Below are 16,545 nucleotides of genomic sequence, written 5' to 3'. Positions count from 1 at the left end.
AAAGAGTGTGAGATTTTGGAAGGTAGGCTCAGCACTTGTTTCTCTTCCTATCTATAGATAGAGAATTAGCCCCCTCAGCCTAATCTTCAGTTTCCAGAAAAATACTGGGACTATTTGTAAGCACCCAGGAGATAAGAGCCTGCACAGATTTATTTTTTTTTCCAGGACAAATCATGTCATATCTAGCCCTCTTTCTCCTGTGGTGGTATTATGTGGATGGAAGGAAAGGGGAAGATGTGACATATATTTAACATTAGTGAAGTTTTTCACATCATCAGAGGTGAGATTCTTGTAAGTCAGGGAAATAAAAGTACCATGATGTGTCAGCAAAGCTGGTTAAAAAGACAAGCTCAGAAGAGTTGTCAGACAAAAAGGCAGCATTTATCAAGTGTGTTCTGTATAAGGGCCCTCTTGGATCAGACACTGCAACCACAAAAGACAAATCCATAAGAAACTAGGGTTTGTTAGCTGAAGCTCAGAGAAGTACTTACTTACAACAGGGTAGACTGTTTCTAGCACAAAAGGTTTAAAGGTGGTTAGTCCACACTGAGGCAGAGGAAGAAACTAGATTCACAGTATTTTCTTAATCAGTAGACTATTTTTTTTAAAAGTTCATGAATTAGCTTCCATCCAGTTATAGGCTGATGAGGTGGATTGTTAAATAAATAAATCAGCTAAACAGTGTGACCATTTCACAAAATCACCATTTTGGAGTTTAGTTTCAAGTATTTTAATGAAGTATGGGAACCACTATATTACTTGCCTTAAAACATGCTTCTTGGACACTGGTGAATATTGCATATATCTCAGATTTGCATGCATCCTGTGTCTTTCAGGCTACTGGTTGAGCAACAGTAATGTTGAGTAACAGATGACATCTCAGGTGCTCCTGTAGCCATATCCTAATGAACTCAGAGATACTTAGTAATGTTTCCTACCTATCTGTTTACTGTTTAACCTAGTTGTGAGATTCTTTGGAATGGAAAGTACTTATCATACTGTTTACCTTTTAGACTATATTGTTATTTATTAGTAGTATTGATTCGACAATTGTTTGTGGCCCCCTTCTTCTTTTGCCACCCAAAATAAGTAGAGGTATTAGCTTCAATGATTCTGAAATAATAGATGTGCAATATTGACCAGGGGCAAAACCATTAAGGTATTTTGAACTTACTCATAATTTCACTTGTGAGTGAAAAATCAACTGACTTCTTCCACCTTGGAAAAGATGTTTAAAAAAATTTTATCATTTGCATTGCAAAATATTTGAGTAGGATGGTGCCATTTGCAACATGAGTTGCAGGCCAGAGATTGAAGGTACCCAACACCCAGAATCATTAAAAAATCCAGAACACAATTTTGCAAACAAATAAATGTTTAATTGCATTGTATAATGGATTTATAGTTGTTAAATATATTATTTTACTGTATAATTTATCGTTCTTCCAGTTCCTTTAGCAGTTCGTCAAAGTGAGTAATGTACCATTTCGCTTTCTCCTTTACTTGCTTTCTGATTACATTTCCTCCAAATCCAATGAAGCAGTCCTGGCAAAACAGAAAGAATGGGCACATATATTATTGCAGTCCCATGTAAGGAATGGAGCTTCTCAGCAATTAAGTATGTTTTTAAGATTGTCTTTTAAAATTACAGTATTCCTCCCTGCCCCTTCCCCTATTTTACTTTGTATGTTCATTTTTCAAATTTATTAACCAGAACTTCATTAACACTTAATTTTGCACCCCTTTGGTTATTAGAGTTTTGTTCCACTAGGAACGTTGTGTCTCAGTGCCTCATAACTTCAAGATTGTTCAGATCTGTGACTTCATTGAAAATCTTATGTAAAAGTGATGCAACATAAGGCCTCACTATTCAAGAATGAGTTAACATTCGAACGTGCATGCAGCATCTCACAATTACCCCTATACTGTTTATCTTAACTCTGTTTACCTCATTTGATAGATACCAAAAGTACACATTAACCATGTCTTCAATCATTAACCAGGAACAATCATCATTTCTACATCTTGGAAAACCATCTGCAGTGAAAGTGCAGTGTTTAAAATTTCCACTGCTGCGTTTTTGCCTGTAGGTAGAAAGCATTAAGCAAATACTAAGCTGTTTTGGTCATGCACATATTTAACAGCAAGGGACCAGCTGTCATAACTCACATCAGCAGTAGCTCTCGGAGTTTTGTTCCTGTGCATTTCCATGCACTGGGATATCTGTGTCTCAGCATTGGTGAAGAAGGGGTATTGGGGTACTTCTGTGTAGAGAAAGGCGCTAAAGGGGAGACGGAATTAAGATCTCTCCCATGTGAAATGACCATTTATAGTAGTTGTGTTTCTATTCATTTTTAAATTATTTCACCCTGTCAGGGCTGATATCTTCAAAGGTATCGTCACTGTACAGTGAGAGGAATCCTCTTGCTAGGCCAGTATCAGGTAAATGTGCACCAGATCTGTGCCAAACCTTCATGCTAAGCACCATTGATCAGTGTTCAGAACCAGGATCTTGGTGGGGTAAGGCCTCTGCACAGAAACAAGCAGTTACCGTGGGGACATAGAGGGGAAAGGCAGACGTGGTGATACCAGCTTGATTTGAGACAGGTCACTAGACTGTTACGCAGTCCTGCTAGACCCAGCTGGCATCCTGGCTTAGAGGGTGACAGCCTTACTGAGGTTGTCTGAACTGAGAGAAATCAACCATTGCATGATGCAGGCTTTCTAGAGGAAAACTACCTACACAGATCTCTCTTAGGCTGCGGGAAGTGCTAAAGATCTTCCCTGAAGTCCTATAAGGAATTCAAACCGCACTTCCCCCCCAACAAAGGATTTGCTCAAAACACATTTAGAATTCCAGTTCTTTAATACTTACGGCAGGGGGACAGGCTTCCATGTCTGTAGCTCCATCTCCAATCATAACTACTTTCTTAAAGTGGAACTGTTCCTTCAGATGAGTAATAACCTTTCCTTTCCCCCCTGATTCAGCTGTTGGTTGTGTTTCATCAAATCCTGCGTATTCTCCTAGAAGACAGTGGAAGGACAAGTTAGACACATAGCATATTTTCTTGTAAATGAAGAAAGATACATGCCTATGGTCTTTACTTCAGAAAACAGCTAATTATGTGCAGTCCTTATAAGCCTCATGATATCAGCATCCCAAAAAAGTAATTAGAAGGTAAGCGCAAAAACTAGGATTTTACCCAAGTCTTCAGTGGGGATGTTTTCAAAGAGCTAAAATGCTAAGACGAAAGTAGAAACCCAGTATGGGTAGTGTTAAAAATCCATTCCCAGTCACTCCGGTGTAAACATTTCAGAAGCAGCATCCAGTATGATTATGGACAGTGTATGAAACACTGGGTAAGAAACAACCTCACTAACTACAGTTCTGCTTGATTACACTAGCTTAAAGCACGGAGCAGCTCTGCTAAAATACATCGGCCTCCATACATACCTCAAAGTCACTGAAAGTGAAGTTTGCCTCTAAAAGCAGGTAAGTGTAATAAACTCTTTTAACTTGAAGGAGGAAGAGAAAATGAAACTCTGCTGTCAGCAACTGTAACATGTTTTACCTTTGGCACAGCTTGCAATTAAAAAGTAACTACAGCTTTATTTCATATGTCTGGAAAATGACCCGAACTCATGTTTTTTGTAAGGTCTTGCAATTTTCCTACTTGGAGCTGGCTGGATTGGTTACAAGGTCACGTAGGCTGGACAGTATCTGTAGCCCAATGTCTGACAGTTTGAACCGAAAAAGTGGCATTAATTAGCAGAGAAAAGACACCTTAAGGGAATCTCACCATTAAAGTAAAACTTCAGCCTGTTGGCAAAGACGTTTGCTGTTGGAATGTTCAACTGCAAGGCCACGTGCTCCACGATGCTCTGAAACCCCCCAGAGACCAAGAAGACCTGGACCCCTCGTTGATGAAGGCTGCTTACCAGCTCCCTGAGGAGAAAGAGCAGTCACCAAGCGTGAGTGCCTGGCAGCATCTAGGGATAACAAGAAAGCTAAAACACATCTTGCCTTAACAAGGTTGCCCATACTTTTATGTTATTCCAGCTTAGTTAGGATGTGTACTGCTTTCCAGCTCCATCCATCTCTGCTGCCCCAAGCTTTTCCTTCTTTCCCTTGCAAGTTTGTGCATACACCTTGCTTGAAAAGAGCTGAACAAAACCATCACGTCCAGTGACAAACCTATTTAGTTGCTCAGAAACAAGCATGCCCTAGGAATGTTTTCTTTACACTTGCATATAGTTCACATTAGTTCCCTTGAACAAATGACAGCAGATCCAGTTCAGATTTTTTTCTGAAGTAAAAACGAATTTATAATGCAGAAAAAAAATAGGGAATGTGGGGAAGATAAAGTCACTGCACCAAAACACAAAAGTGGGCTGAAAAGTGTGCAAAGTGCAAACATTTTCTAACTCACAGTTGGTTCCCCAGGTGCGAGACGTTGATACCATGGTTAGAAGAGGGCACCAGCTACAGAAGGGCACCAGCTACAGAAAAGGAAAGCCCTCAGACCCAGTTAATGTCAACAGGGCTTGAAGGCAGTTAAGTTTTACAGGATTTGGCTCTACAGGCAGGAAGATCAGCATGCAGCAATGCTAAGCAGAAGTGGTAGTGGGAACAGCAGAAATGCTAAATTCTAAAAAGCAAAGTGGAGGCTTAAAGCAGGCTACACAGAAAAGGAGGAAAGGAAGGAATGAAAAGGACAATCATGTGATTCTAAACAAGGAAGCAATGTTCTCTTTGTAGTTATATTGAGCTATGGCTTCTACAGAAAAAGCTGAGCATGTGCTTCATTTCAAGGAGAAAATACAAGCACAGTATCGTCTAAAACTACTGTATGTGCTACAAATATTTTAGACTGGGAGCGATGGCTGGATTGAAACAATTTGCATAGGAAAAAAAATTACCTATTTTCCATTAAAATAGTTAATGTTTATTCTAAAACCAAAGATGAACGAATACACATATCTATATGTATTTCCCCTTAATGTTTTTTTAATACTGTTTTAGGGACTTCAGTACAGAATGGGTAGCTCTGAACAATGGATCCCCTAAGCTGTGTCCAGGGGTGTGACTATACACAGAAGTCTAAGAGAGAGGTAATATAATTGCAGAATAGACAAAGCCAGTAGTTTATACTGGGTATTAAATCTCCTCCCAGTTCCATCACCTGTCAAAAACCAGAAGTGATGAACTGATTATTTTCCATGCCCATTTAATCCTCAAGCCAGAATTTGAGCTTGCCAGCCAAAATGCCAGTAAAAACCTAAGACTGTTTTCTTTTTACATGGATGCTTAGCCACTTGACATGGACTCAGGCCATTATATGCTCCTGATACAAGCTTTGTACACAAACAACATGGAAATGGAGTAGGAAGGCCATCTAAACCAGCTCTATGGTCTTCCAGCCTCACTAATGTGACAGAATTTTGTTGATTTATGCCATGTGCAGAAGACTTTTTTGTTAGATCATTTGAAATTCTTACCTTATTCCTGGTGTTAGCTGCGGTGGGTTGTCAGATATTAGTTTTTGCACTTGCTCATAGGAGGGACGTATGAGACCTAGTCGTGCCGTTAAAGCTGCTTTGAATGTCACAGTGCCACCCATAGCTCTGCGGGTCCTAAATTGTGATCCAAAGAGAACAAATCAGTGACACCTTACCAAGTGGAGGCTTCTCCCAAGAACAGTTAGTTGAAAAATGACAAGGAACAAGGTAAGAGTCCATAGGTTCTAGGTTATAGCCTATCTGTGTTGTAAAGGAGAAGACTGGGACACTGCAAAGATTGGTAGCGACCACTGGTATAAGATCGCCACAGATCAGAGCTCTTGTGTGAGCCAGTGAAGCAAAGGAAAACTGCTTCATTCCCTCTCTGCGTGCCTCTGAGCACTAGGACTAGTATTCCTAAGCTGCAGCCCAGGTGCTGTTCTCTGAAAGGAACAGAACTTTTTCTACAAGCTTCAATGGAAACAACATTAGCCTCAGAGGAGTGTTAAGAGACTTGTCCCCTCTCCTCCATCTCATAGTGAGGTTTGCTAGTGCTTAGCCAAGTTTAACAATGAAGGCTGATCTCAGTCTATCAAAGACATCTACATTAGAGAATTTATGTCATTATAGTTTCACTGAGTGGCTTCACAATTCCAAAAGAAGTTACTTCGTCATGCATTAATACCACTTATTAGTCCTAAAATCTTTTTTAAACTGTAATAATCTCCTATGACAGATTTGAACTAATCCCTATTGTAAATTCATTGTCACAGATAAACCTTATCCACGATTATTTTTTGCTGCTATTCCTATGAAGTAAACAGCAAATATACGTACATCTCTGCAACTGCATCTCCGACTCCACAGAACTTCGCAAGCTCATCAATGCCTTCTTCCCTGATGACTGTACTGTCCACATCAAAGCACACTGCATCAGCATTGCGGAAGATTTCTTTCATCTCCAAGAGCGACGCCATCCTTTTAGGAACCTTCTTACTGTGAGGGGACAAGATAAAGTCTTTCTCTGAGTGACAGCACTGCACTCTGTCTTGAGCCATTGGCACAACAGATCTGGTTCTTGTGAGTAGGGACGAGCACAGCCTGGTAGCCAGCTTTTATCAAAGAGTGTGAGTGGTGGTGGAGGTCTGGCTCGGTTGCTGATTTGCTCTCTCCTGTTGCTGCCTACTGATGTTCAATTTACGTTACAGGTGGGCCGTGGAGCTTTGGTCAGTTGCTGATTTGCTCTCTGCAGGCTCGGCCCATTGATGTTCACATGGGGTTCAAGGTTGTAATACTTGGCATTTGCTGAAGCATCAGACTGCCAAGTGCTGTGTAGGACTTGCAATTCTGTCTCATCTTGCCCTCACCACTCAAATGGATCTTGATTTCTCATCAGACCCAGTCTAGTGTGTCAGATTAGCTCCAGGAGATAGTAAAAGACACCCAGCCCTTAAGGATTTACTTGATCACAGTAGACAACTCTCTTAACTTATCTTTAACTATCTTAAACCTAGATAGTTAGGTTTAACTATCGGCAAGTTAAACCTATCAGCAAGTGGCTGTCCCTAAATCATGAAGTTTTGGATCCTTTTCTATGTTCTGATTAATATAAGCTAAACATTCTCATCATCTATGAACGCATAAAAGATTTGGCCAATAGCATTGGGAATTAGTCTTTTATAAAGTCTTGGGCTTTGGGAACTTCACTCAACGCCTTAAGATATCGCAACATCATGACACAACTTTTTCCATTACAATTCCTGACAAAAGTTTATTTTCTTCCCTTTTGTATCTGTCCACTTAAAAGTGCTGCTGAGCACTACTTCCACAGATCAGAAGTATAAGGTGTTAATCAGGTATTTTCTTACTCTACCCTATTCGCCTTGGGCTTCACCCTTTCATAAGGGAATTCAGCGTGGACTTCACTATTTACCAATCTGTACATCTAGACACAAATGCAGCTTTCTCTCTATACCATTTCCCAGATTTTTGTAAAAGCTTTTGTTTGTTTGTCTCTTCTAATCTCCTAGACTTCTCTCAGGATATGTCTTGTGTAATTGTTTAATGATCTGGATAGCAGGTTCTCTCTTTTTCTGGGATAGGGGAAAAAATACCATCAACAACATGTTATATACCCTCATCATGTATACCTTCATTTTTCATTTTCCTCTCACTAAGGTAATTTATTTTTCTCCCATGTAGCATGTGAATTTTGATGCTGAGAGGTCTTGCACACAAAAGTTCCCACAAAACTTTTTTTTTTTTTTTGCCCTTTTTGGACAAACTTTGCACCCGCAGATACAAAAGACATCCAGTGAAGATGGAGAAGATGATCACTATGTACCTTGCTGTGGAAAAGTACAGGAGCTGATCGGTACTGGTGTAGCTCACTGCCAGACAGGAGTCATCCAGGGATCATACATGGTAAGCACCAGTGCTGTTTCCTGAGGTGACTTCTGTGTGCTCACTGAGGGATCACAGCTAAATAGTTAATGGTCAAAGCAGGAACAGGAACCTTTGGTTTTATTCTGACTAGTAACCATATGGTGAATACTGAGATACAAGAGACTTTATGAAAAATTACCATAATCACCAAAAAATGTATACAACACACATCTTTTATCTGTTCCTGTGTATAAAATAATAGAGAATACTCCAGTCCTTCACTGAAAGACAAAAGTCTCTATAAATGAAGGCACAAAACCTAAGTGGTGAAACCTGTTGTGAGCAGCTAAGAGCCATATTTGTAAGAGCTAATCTCTGTTTAACAAACAGGTAGATATGAAATAGCAAGAAATGGAGAGGGCAAGTCACATTAAAGGCAAAGCTATCCAAAGGCAGTCATGAAAAAGTACTGTTGGAGAGGGTCATTCTAGCTATTCTTGAGTTTTTTGGTGTGAACACACTACTACAGTAACCAAAGTGGGTTCATGGCTTTTGCACAAGGCCGAGAAGGTGACACAGTAGCTTCCTCAGTGCTCATCTGCATCGCAGGTATGAGTGAGAATGGGACAGCAGGTATCACCCAGCCCATACTTCCCTCCTGTGCATTTGGTTTGGGTGTGGGAAGGTAGGACAGAGCCTGGGCTCAACCGCTCCAGTGTGCCAGAAAGCAAAGGTGAGTGGGTACACAGGAAAGAGCAGATATTCCAGAAAAGGGCTTTTACAAACTCAACCTCTGGGAAGGGCAAGAAACAAGGACTGAACCATGGTTTGACATGTCTCTGCTCTTGCTGCATCAGAGTTCCATGCATGGACATGTTGTAAAACTCTGGTCTAGCCTTAGAAGCATCACTAAAAAATTGTTTTCTGCAGACAGCACGTGTGGTTTTTATATTTTTCTACAAAGACTGCACTGTATATATAAGAAATAGAGTCACATGCCACCAGCATGGCACATAAAAGAAACCCATTTCTCCTAAGTGGCCACAGACATAAAAACTTCCCTCTGACAGAGACTGGTTCTGAGCTAAGACTTGGCAGTTAGTGGACAGGTGACACGTGAATTCCAAGTTTACTTTGCATTAGCCTTGACTTGACATTGGCTCCACGGCGCTGTGTTTGTATTTTCAGTGGAAGATTTTGATTTCTGAGCGGGAGGGCTTTGACTTTAGGGCAGGACTTGGCAACCATTTGCTAGGTATGTTTGTGCAGTGGCATTAAAAAAAAAAAATCCACTAGCATTTTTTAAATGGCAGGGCATTAATTTTTTCCAGCCTACTGGAAATTATAAAGTCCACCAAAAATTCAGCCATGGGTTTGGTGCCAATTTTAAAGATTTGCTTTATTGGACAAACTTGTTGCATCATTGTGGCTTGACATTTGCGTCACGGTGTTCCGACACTGATTCCTTATTATGCAAAGCCATCACATTGCCTCATGCTAACCTGAGGCTGCACTGCAACATTACCACATTATGATGCAATGTCACAGTGTGGGGACACCACACCGTGATGTGATTTCTTAGTGAGAACCTGAAATATATTTCTGGATACATGTCTTCAAAATTTTAATCTCTCTGAGAAAAATGTTAATGCTAGAAATACCCATTGGGAGCAGGAAGGAAGAGACTTTCCCTTCTCTCTGGTATCCACGTTTCCCGTACTCCTTCCCCTTCTGGATGCTCCTTATAATGACAACACTATCGCTGTAGTGGACTTTGCACTTTGATGGACAAATAGACAAGTTAGAGGAAGAATTACGGATACCAGTTGTGGAGCCATGGTTGGGATTAACCCTGTCCTCTCTTTGTTCCATGCAATAACTCTTTCAAAAGAGTTTCAAGCTGTGGTTTATAGTCCCTAAAAATGACAAGTTGGAAGGAAAGAGTTGCATTTTGAAATGCAGAAATGTCAGTAGTTCCTGATCTTCCTTGGCCTGTGACTTGCTAAAATCTTTCCACTTTTTGCTATAGCTGGGCACTGAGTCCTCGAAAACACAGACCTGATTTTGGCTAATGTATCATCACACATATTGAAGAACTTGTCATGAACTGTAAAGTAGGGAAGCTCATACAGGAGCAAAGAGGAGAACTGATGAAGGAAGCTTCAGCTATTGCAGGGAGTCTTGCTGGGGGGAAAGCAAATTTTAGGAGTTAAAGGAGGTTCACGTGGAGCAAAATAAGGTTCTTCTGCCCTTTTTGGCAGAGCTCCAGGGGTCACCATCAGCTCCAGAGGCTGGCAAATGCCACTCCAAATGGTAACAATCCAATTTCAGTAACTTGTAAAAACTTTTTCCCAGCCTTAAATGTAGATGAGAGCCTAAGGCAAGGCTATTAGTGATTGAGTAATGGGCAACAGGAGTAGGGAGGAAAATACAAGCAGGAGGGGTTCTGCTCCTTCCCTTGTTTTCAAATTTTCTTGTGGGCCATCCTGGCATGTCGTTGCCCAGGAAGCTGCCTAGAATTCACCTCTGGTAAGCGCACACAGGAAAGAAGGACAGACACAGTAGCTTGTCCACAGGTACGTGTCACTTGGAAACATGAACAAAAAGAATTGAAGCTGTATAAAACCTTTCTACAGACAAATCTCTAACAGCTGTAGTAAGGGAACAGCAATTTTTTATTCCAGAGTGGCATAGGCCTCTACAGTTGGCAGAGATTAATTATTCTGAAATACAGGGCATCTGATTGCTTAAATGCATCAATGTTTTAATGAGATGGTAAGAAAAAAGAAATTCCCACAAATAATGAGTTCTGCCTCCATATAAAAAACATGGGTGGAAAATCTCTGATCTTTCTGCCATTGAATTTCAGATATGTAATCTATTCCTATCTTATTACTTGCATGCTAGAGAAGCATCTAAGTAGCATTTCAACAGGTCTGATAATAAAATATTGTGGGGAAAAGCTGAAAAGAAGAAAATGGGGAAGAGAAGAAATGGGCAAAGAAGTGACTAGAGAAGACATAACAAAAGAGTGACAGAGGGAGAGAGGCAAGGTGAAACTTGAGATAAAGATGGAGGAAAAGGAAATCACAAAGAAAAAGTGGAATTCCCATGAGATCTCCTTGCCTCCAGACTATGAAGTACTTCATTAGACCATTTGGAAAAAAAAAACTGGTATTTCCACAAGAAATACTTCTGTTTCGTAACAGAGAGGGTGGAGTCACAGAAGCAAGCACAGGAATTTTGTAAGACCACATGTCAAAGGAAAATAACTGAAATCTTTTCTGTTTGCTGACCCTTCAAAGAAGGGCACTTGCTGCACTGTGAAAAACTGAAGCATCTGCAGTATCTCTCTGCTGTATATAATGCAAAAGGAACAAGTAAATGGTACTCAGAACTCCAGGTGTTCTGGGGCTGGTATATTTTGATGAGATCTTGATGAGATCTCAAAATCCTCATTGTGACTAGACTTGACTTGTTATCATATTTCAGCTTTCAGTAGTGCTGCCACGCTGCTACTTTGCATTATGTTCACATTTATTGCTGTGAAAAAATGAACATTAACTGAATCTTAATGAAATATTACCTAAAATACCTTTTTAAACAGATCACTCGGGAATATCCTAGTTTGCAAACAGTTTCTGGTGTTTGTGATTCCGATTCACTTTCCCATTGAACAAGGTGAGAGTGAGCACCTTGCTGAGACAGATACACTCTGAGATACATTCCCACAGCAGAGTAACGTTGCATTGAACATGCTGGGAGATTAACAGAAATGCAACCACATTAAATAGTTTCTGTTACATTGAAGGGAAACTGCTGCTTCGAGTAAGGGATTTGGAGAAAATTCTTCTTGAAACTTTTCTCAGGACCTGTTCCTGCTACAGGAGTGGTCCTGCTCAGGAGTGTTTCCATAGTATTTGTTTAAACAAACCATTTAATCCTCATTGTTTCTAGTCCTATGTCTGTAAAATGGGAATAATATAGTAATACAGCTTTTCTATGCTGACCTTTAATTCTCAGTATTAATAATATGTTTTGAAAGCTTTAGAGAAAAGGGGATACATTTAAGCAGATTAGTTATATTTAAGCCAATTGTGACTGTTGTTTATATCCCTGCAGTACTACTCTTTAAAAGTTCAACCCATCCATCCATAATTGTGAGTTTCTGTGGTTTTCAGTGTGAGAATAGAAAGATTCAGTCCCTAATGTCACTAAGCTTACTTCACGCTTCCTGGTTTTCTGTTCAGTTTTTAAAGGTAGTAATACAAACCTGTATGAAAGTCAAGAGATTAATTATTTGCAGCTATACACTAACAGCAGTGCCTAACAATGAATTTATTTAAGCACCTTTTAAAAAGTAATTGAAAAGGAGTAGAGGGAATGTGAGGGATGTTGACATACACCTCCCAACTCTCCAATCCCCTCTTGCCTGTCCTGGCAAAATGATGATGCTTCCCCCCTGCATGATTGCATCATTCATTCATGCTGCTGCTATAAAACAGGCACCACACTGCTGCTGCATCTTGCAGGACCGCACAGTCACAGCCCCAGCAGAAGACACTCTTCATTTTCTATGCTAGAAAACTGGTGTTATGGATCTGATACACCGAACACCAACCCCTTCCAAACTGAGAGAAAAAAAACGTTCCCAGTGACTTACAGTATTGTACTGGCCGTGGCTGTTGCTGCTGCTGCAAACCTCTTGGCTGCACAAGAAAAGGAGGGATCAGCTGAAACCTTCAGTCACATAAATACAACGGCACGGGCTGATCTGGAAGAAAGCTGCATTTTGTAAATCACTCTTATAATCTGCTGAGTAAGCCGGCCTGGATGTTTTTTTAAATGGTTGCACACATGTAACCAGAGAAGTCCAGCTGTTCGCTGACAGGCGTAGGGAAGAGAGGTGTAACCTTGCCTACGTCAGGGGAGGAGCCGCTCGGGCCCAGTTTGGGGCACTCCCAGCTTGGGTAGGCACGGCTTGGCAGGGAGCAGACCCCGCACAAGATGATGGGGAGCTTGCTCGCCCGTCAGCCAGCCTGTGCCACGGGCACAGAGAACAAGACGGGTCTTGGCAAACTCACCTCGCTCCACACAGAGCGCCAGCGCGGGAGGGCGAGGGACGAGAGGCGAGGAGGGGCTCCGACGAGCAGCAGTCAGGAGTTTCTCTTGGCATGAAATCAGAGGCAAGGCAAGGACACTGTTTTCTTTCCCTGTGGATGAGACAAAAGGTTTTGTGAGTTAAGATTGCAGTACTGCATTTTGGCTTAAGCTGTTAGTCGGTGCATCGGAATGTGCAATGTAACACGCACAAAAAATCAAATCAAAATTCATCAAAAGCTTCAAAGGCAAAATTAAAACTTCTGCTTATGGGAAGGCTCTGTTTTGTTTCCCCAAATGCAGTGTTGTCAAAAGTAGCGGAAAAATTACAAAACCTGTCTGTGCTTGTGTTTTGGCATCCCACAGAAGAGCTTCCCTCAGACATGACTGTGGACATTGGTTAGGAAACGGGAGGCTGCCAACCCAGAACTATGAAGCTGTCTGGTTCAAGGTCAAGAAAGCCCGATTTAGCTGATTTAGCTTCTTTCATTCACTTATGATAGGAGTCTTATGACTGCTGCCTGTCTGGAAAGACTGTTCTGCACCACTGGATGCACCAGTCACATGATCTCTTTTGCCATTCTGGTAGTATTACCCCTCAAAATTACATGCATTAATTAAAATCAACAGCCTTGTGTGCCTCTCGCCCCGCGTCTTCCTTTATGTTTTTTCAGAAGTTCTCAGTACATGACCATTTGTCAACATGAACATCTATTAGTAACTTCTGTCAGGAAAAGCTGGTACCAAGCCCCTTTGCTGCAAAACTGGTGACATCGTTCACTGTTCTGTCCGGTCCCGTTTGTTAGTTTTACCGTGGCAGGACAGTACATTTTTAAAACAGATTTAGAAATCATTTCTGTGAATAAGGTTAAATGAAAACATATCCTGATAAAGAGGAAAGAAAACTGCTTTTACTGAGAATCTCAGAGGTTTCTTTGCCAAGATAAGCAGTGCATGATTTGACTAAGAGAATTGCTGCTGAATATTTCATGAAGGATATTGCCTTTATTTGGCTTAGTTTAATGGACATGTTGGTTTTAATTCAGTTAAATATTTTTATTCTGATTGGGTATAATTTGTTGTAAATCCATTGATTTCAAAGGACAATTTAGGCCTAATAAGCACCTGCCCTCTATTTTTACTATGCATTAAAAACAAATACGCAGAACAGTTCAACAACTACAGCTAAGACTGAAAAATGAGAAAAAACTTGTCCTGATGTCTGAAAAAATGCTGCAAAATGGGGATTTAATGTGAAAATCCTAATGAGAAATGTTACTATACCATAAAATAACTATGCTCAGACATGTGATCTAGCAAAGAAACAGTGAGAGTTCTGCCTGGAAGCTTTAAGAGGATGTTGAGGGGTGAAAAGCATGGCTCATGTGGATGTGTGACTATCGATACAGCCACAGCACCTAACTCTTGTGCGTACGAGACCTTTCCATTTGTAGAAAAAGTGGAGGCCACCTACATGAAGGACTAGGATATCTTTGGAAATGGCTTTCCTTTTCAAAAAAAAAAAAATCTAAAATTCAAACTAAATCTTCCTAGAACAACTGCATTATTTTCCTACAGTAATAATACCCCTCAAAAACCTGAACCTACTTGGGGAATGGCCACATCACCGTCAGCAGCCAGCCCCACATGTCACGGGTGTTTAGGACAGATAATTCCTGCCTTTCCATGGAACATCACCCTCGAAGGTCACAGAACAGCAGCAACGAAAACAAAACACAACGTGCACGCTGGTATGCGCATGGGTTTGACAAGGCTGCCCTCTGCTGAGAACAGTCCTAAGAGAGGTTCAAGGCAAAAAAATTACAAACCGGAGAAGCAATAGCAAAATATTTGTGTGTGACCTGTTGGCTACAGAATGCAGGGCAGAGGTGGGGATTCAGGTGTTTTAACCAAGCATTGCGTCCGGGCACCTCAAATATTAGCACGACAGCCTGTCAGGACTGGGTTGGCGTTGTTTTGTTATGGTTTCAGCAGGCCAGTAGCATCGCAAAAAAAGCAAAGATCAAACATTAACAGGAGAGTTCCAGAGCCAATTATGAAATGCTAAGTGTAATTTCCTGCATTTTGCAATGTTTAATGTTTATTTCTAATGATTACAGTAACAGAACAGAAAGCCCAGCCACTCTGCTAAAGAGTCAGCATTAAAATATTTCACAGGACATAAGCACTGCTCAGCTAAACAAAGGAGCTCCACACTGTGGTGTATTATGCTCAAACACCAACTTCATCTAAAACATTTAAAAACCAGAAACCCAAGCATATTAGCAGCTGTCCCCTCCAGAGCTGCCAAGTCAGACTGACAGGCCATGCACGGCAGTCCTCCTGCACAGCATGGCATTTTGCCCGGAAACCTGAGATCCTCACCCAAAGCAGCAGATTCCCAGCAGGTGCCATAGCCCACAGCCAAAACCAGCGAGGCTGGTGAGTCTACCCTGACACTTGAAACGTCAAGCTCCTACAAAACGCCTGGTCAACAAAATTGTACCCAACAGCAGGCTTAGACTTTACTACGGGAAGTGGCATAAGAACATGTCCAGCTCACTGCATTGCTGCTCAGCGCCGCTACGGTGGGTTGCTGAAGTCCAGCGTCCAGGGCTACGTCCGGGTCTGCATCCAGAGCTCCCTCCTGCAAAAAGCGGGATGGAGTGGGGGAGATTTACCCTGCGTCTTCCTCATGTCTAGTGGATGAGCGCTGGGGAAGGCCATCTTTCTTCTCTGCACCAAATAACTGAGAAAATCCTGCCTTTGGGGGCCTGTTGTGCCTGTTTGCTGGGGGTTAGCACCCTGCGGAGCAGATGAACTGCAGAACACCGAAAACTGCTTGGCCTGGATCTCCCTGGCACACCTCTGCAGCCACAGGCCATGATTATTCTGGGGGCGGGCACCTTCCTTATGAAACACTTGAAGTAACAAGAGGGTTGTGTCATGCCTGTTACTGCTAGTTGCTCAGAAGTAGCAAATGGGTGTTTGGGGGTATAAGCCTGGATGGGGCAACGTGGGAGCCAAATTCGATGCAATCCGTGCCCGCGGTGTATGTACGGAGCTCTTGCAGGAGCTCTCTTCTCAAGCTCCTCTCAAGGGAAATTGTCAATATTCCTCCGTTCGGGAGCCCAAAGCCAGTAAGACACAAACATTGCACAGCCTCAGGGACTGGGCTCCGACAGGCTTCCAGCACCCATCAAAGTTGCCTTGACTCCAGCAATATTTCTGTTTTTTTTCCACAGGCCTCACGGGAAAGCTCTGCCTGGCCTTGGGAAAGATCGTCCCCCGTGTTTATAAAGGCTTATAAAGCCTGGCGAAGGGTTCAGGCACAGGAGCGGCCTGGGCATGCGGGGCTGCGCTGCAGCGGCTGTGCAGGCCCCAGTGGCCCATGCAGCGGCTTCTGCATTAAGAGTTTTGACTAACCTCAACTCTGATTTGTTACCAAAAACCATTTTGATTATTAATCCGGTCCGCTTAACTATTAATTCGATCGCTCTAATGTTAAATCACTGGGTTTAATTATTTATTCTCACGGTTCTGCGAACCTGCCGGGGGGGG

The 16,545-nt window shown here is 41.8% G+C and overlaps 1 protein-coding gene across 2 annotated transcripts; it reads right to left on the bottom strand.

Moving 5' to 3' along the window:
* Positions 1-1,357: 1,357 nt before the first annotated feature.
* On the bottom strand, positions 1,358-12,757 carry PSPH (phosphoserine phosphatase). Of its 2 annotated transcripts, XM_010289121.1 has the most exons (6): positions 12,548-12,757; positions 6,337-6,495; positions 5,500-5,634; positions 3,801-3,946; positions 2,876-3,024; positions 1,358-1,545 (listed from the first exon to the last, which is right to left on the bottom strand). In XM_010289121.1, the coding sequence occupies exons 2-6, from the start codon at positions 6,474-6,476 to the stop codon at positions 1,435-1,437; spliced, it is 681 nt and encodes a 226-aa protein (XP_010287423.1). In that variant the 5' UTR covers positions 6,477-6,495; positions 12,548-12,757; the 3' UTR covers positions 1,358-1,434. The 2 variants fall into 2 exon arrangements, with proteins under 2 accessions (XP_010287423.1, XP_010287422.1); XM_010289120.1 differs by lacking the exon at positions 12,548-12,757 and having other exon boundaries at positions 6,337-6,662.
* Between the last annotated feature and the right edge of the window lie 3,788 nt (positions 12,758-16,545).

Source organism: Phaethon lepturus, unplaced genomic scaffold, assembly GCF_000687285.1.
Source record: "Phaethon lepturus isolate BGI_N335 unplaced genomic scaffold, ASM68728v1 scaffold23326, whole genome shotgun sequence".
Taxonomy (NCBI): Eukaryota; Metazoa; Chordata; class Aves; order Phaethontiformes; family Phaethontidae; genus Phaethon; species Phaethon lepturus.
Note: the sequence above shows the minus strand (reverse complement) of the source record. Positions and strands in the feature narration are given on the sequence as shown.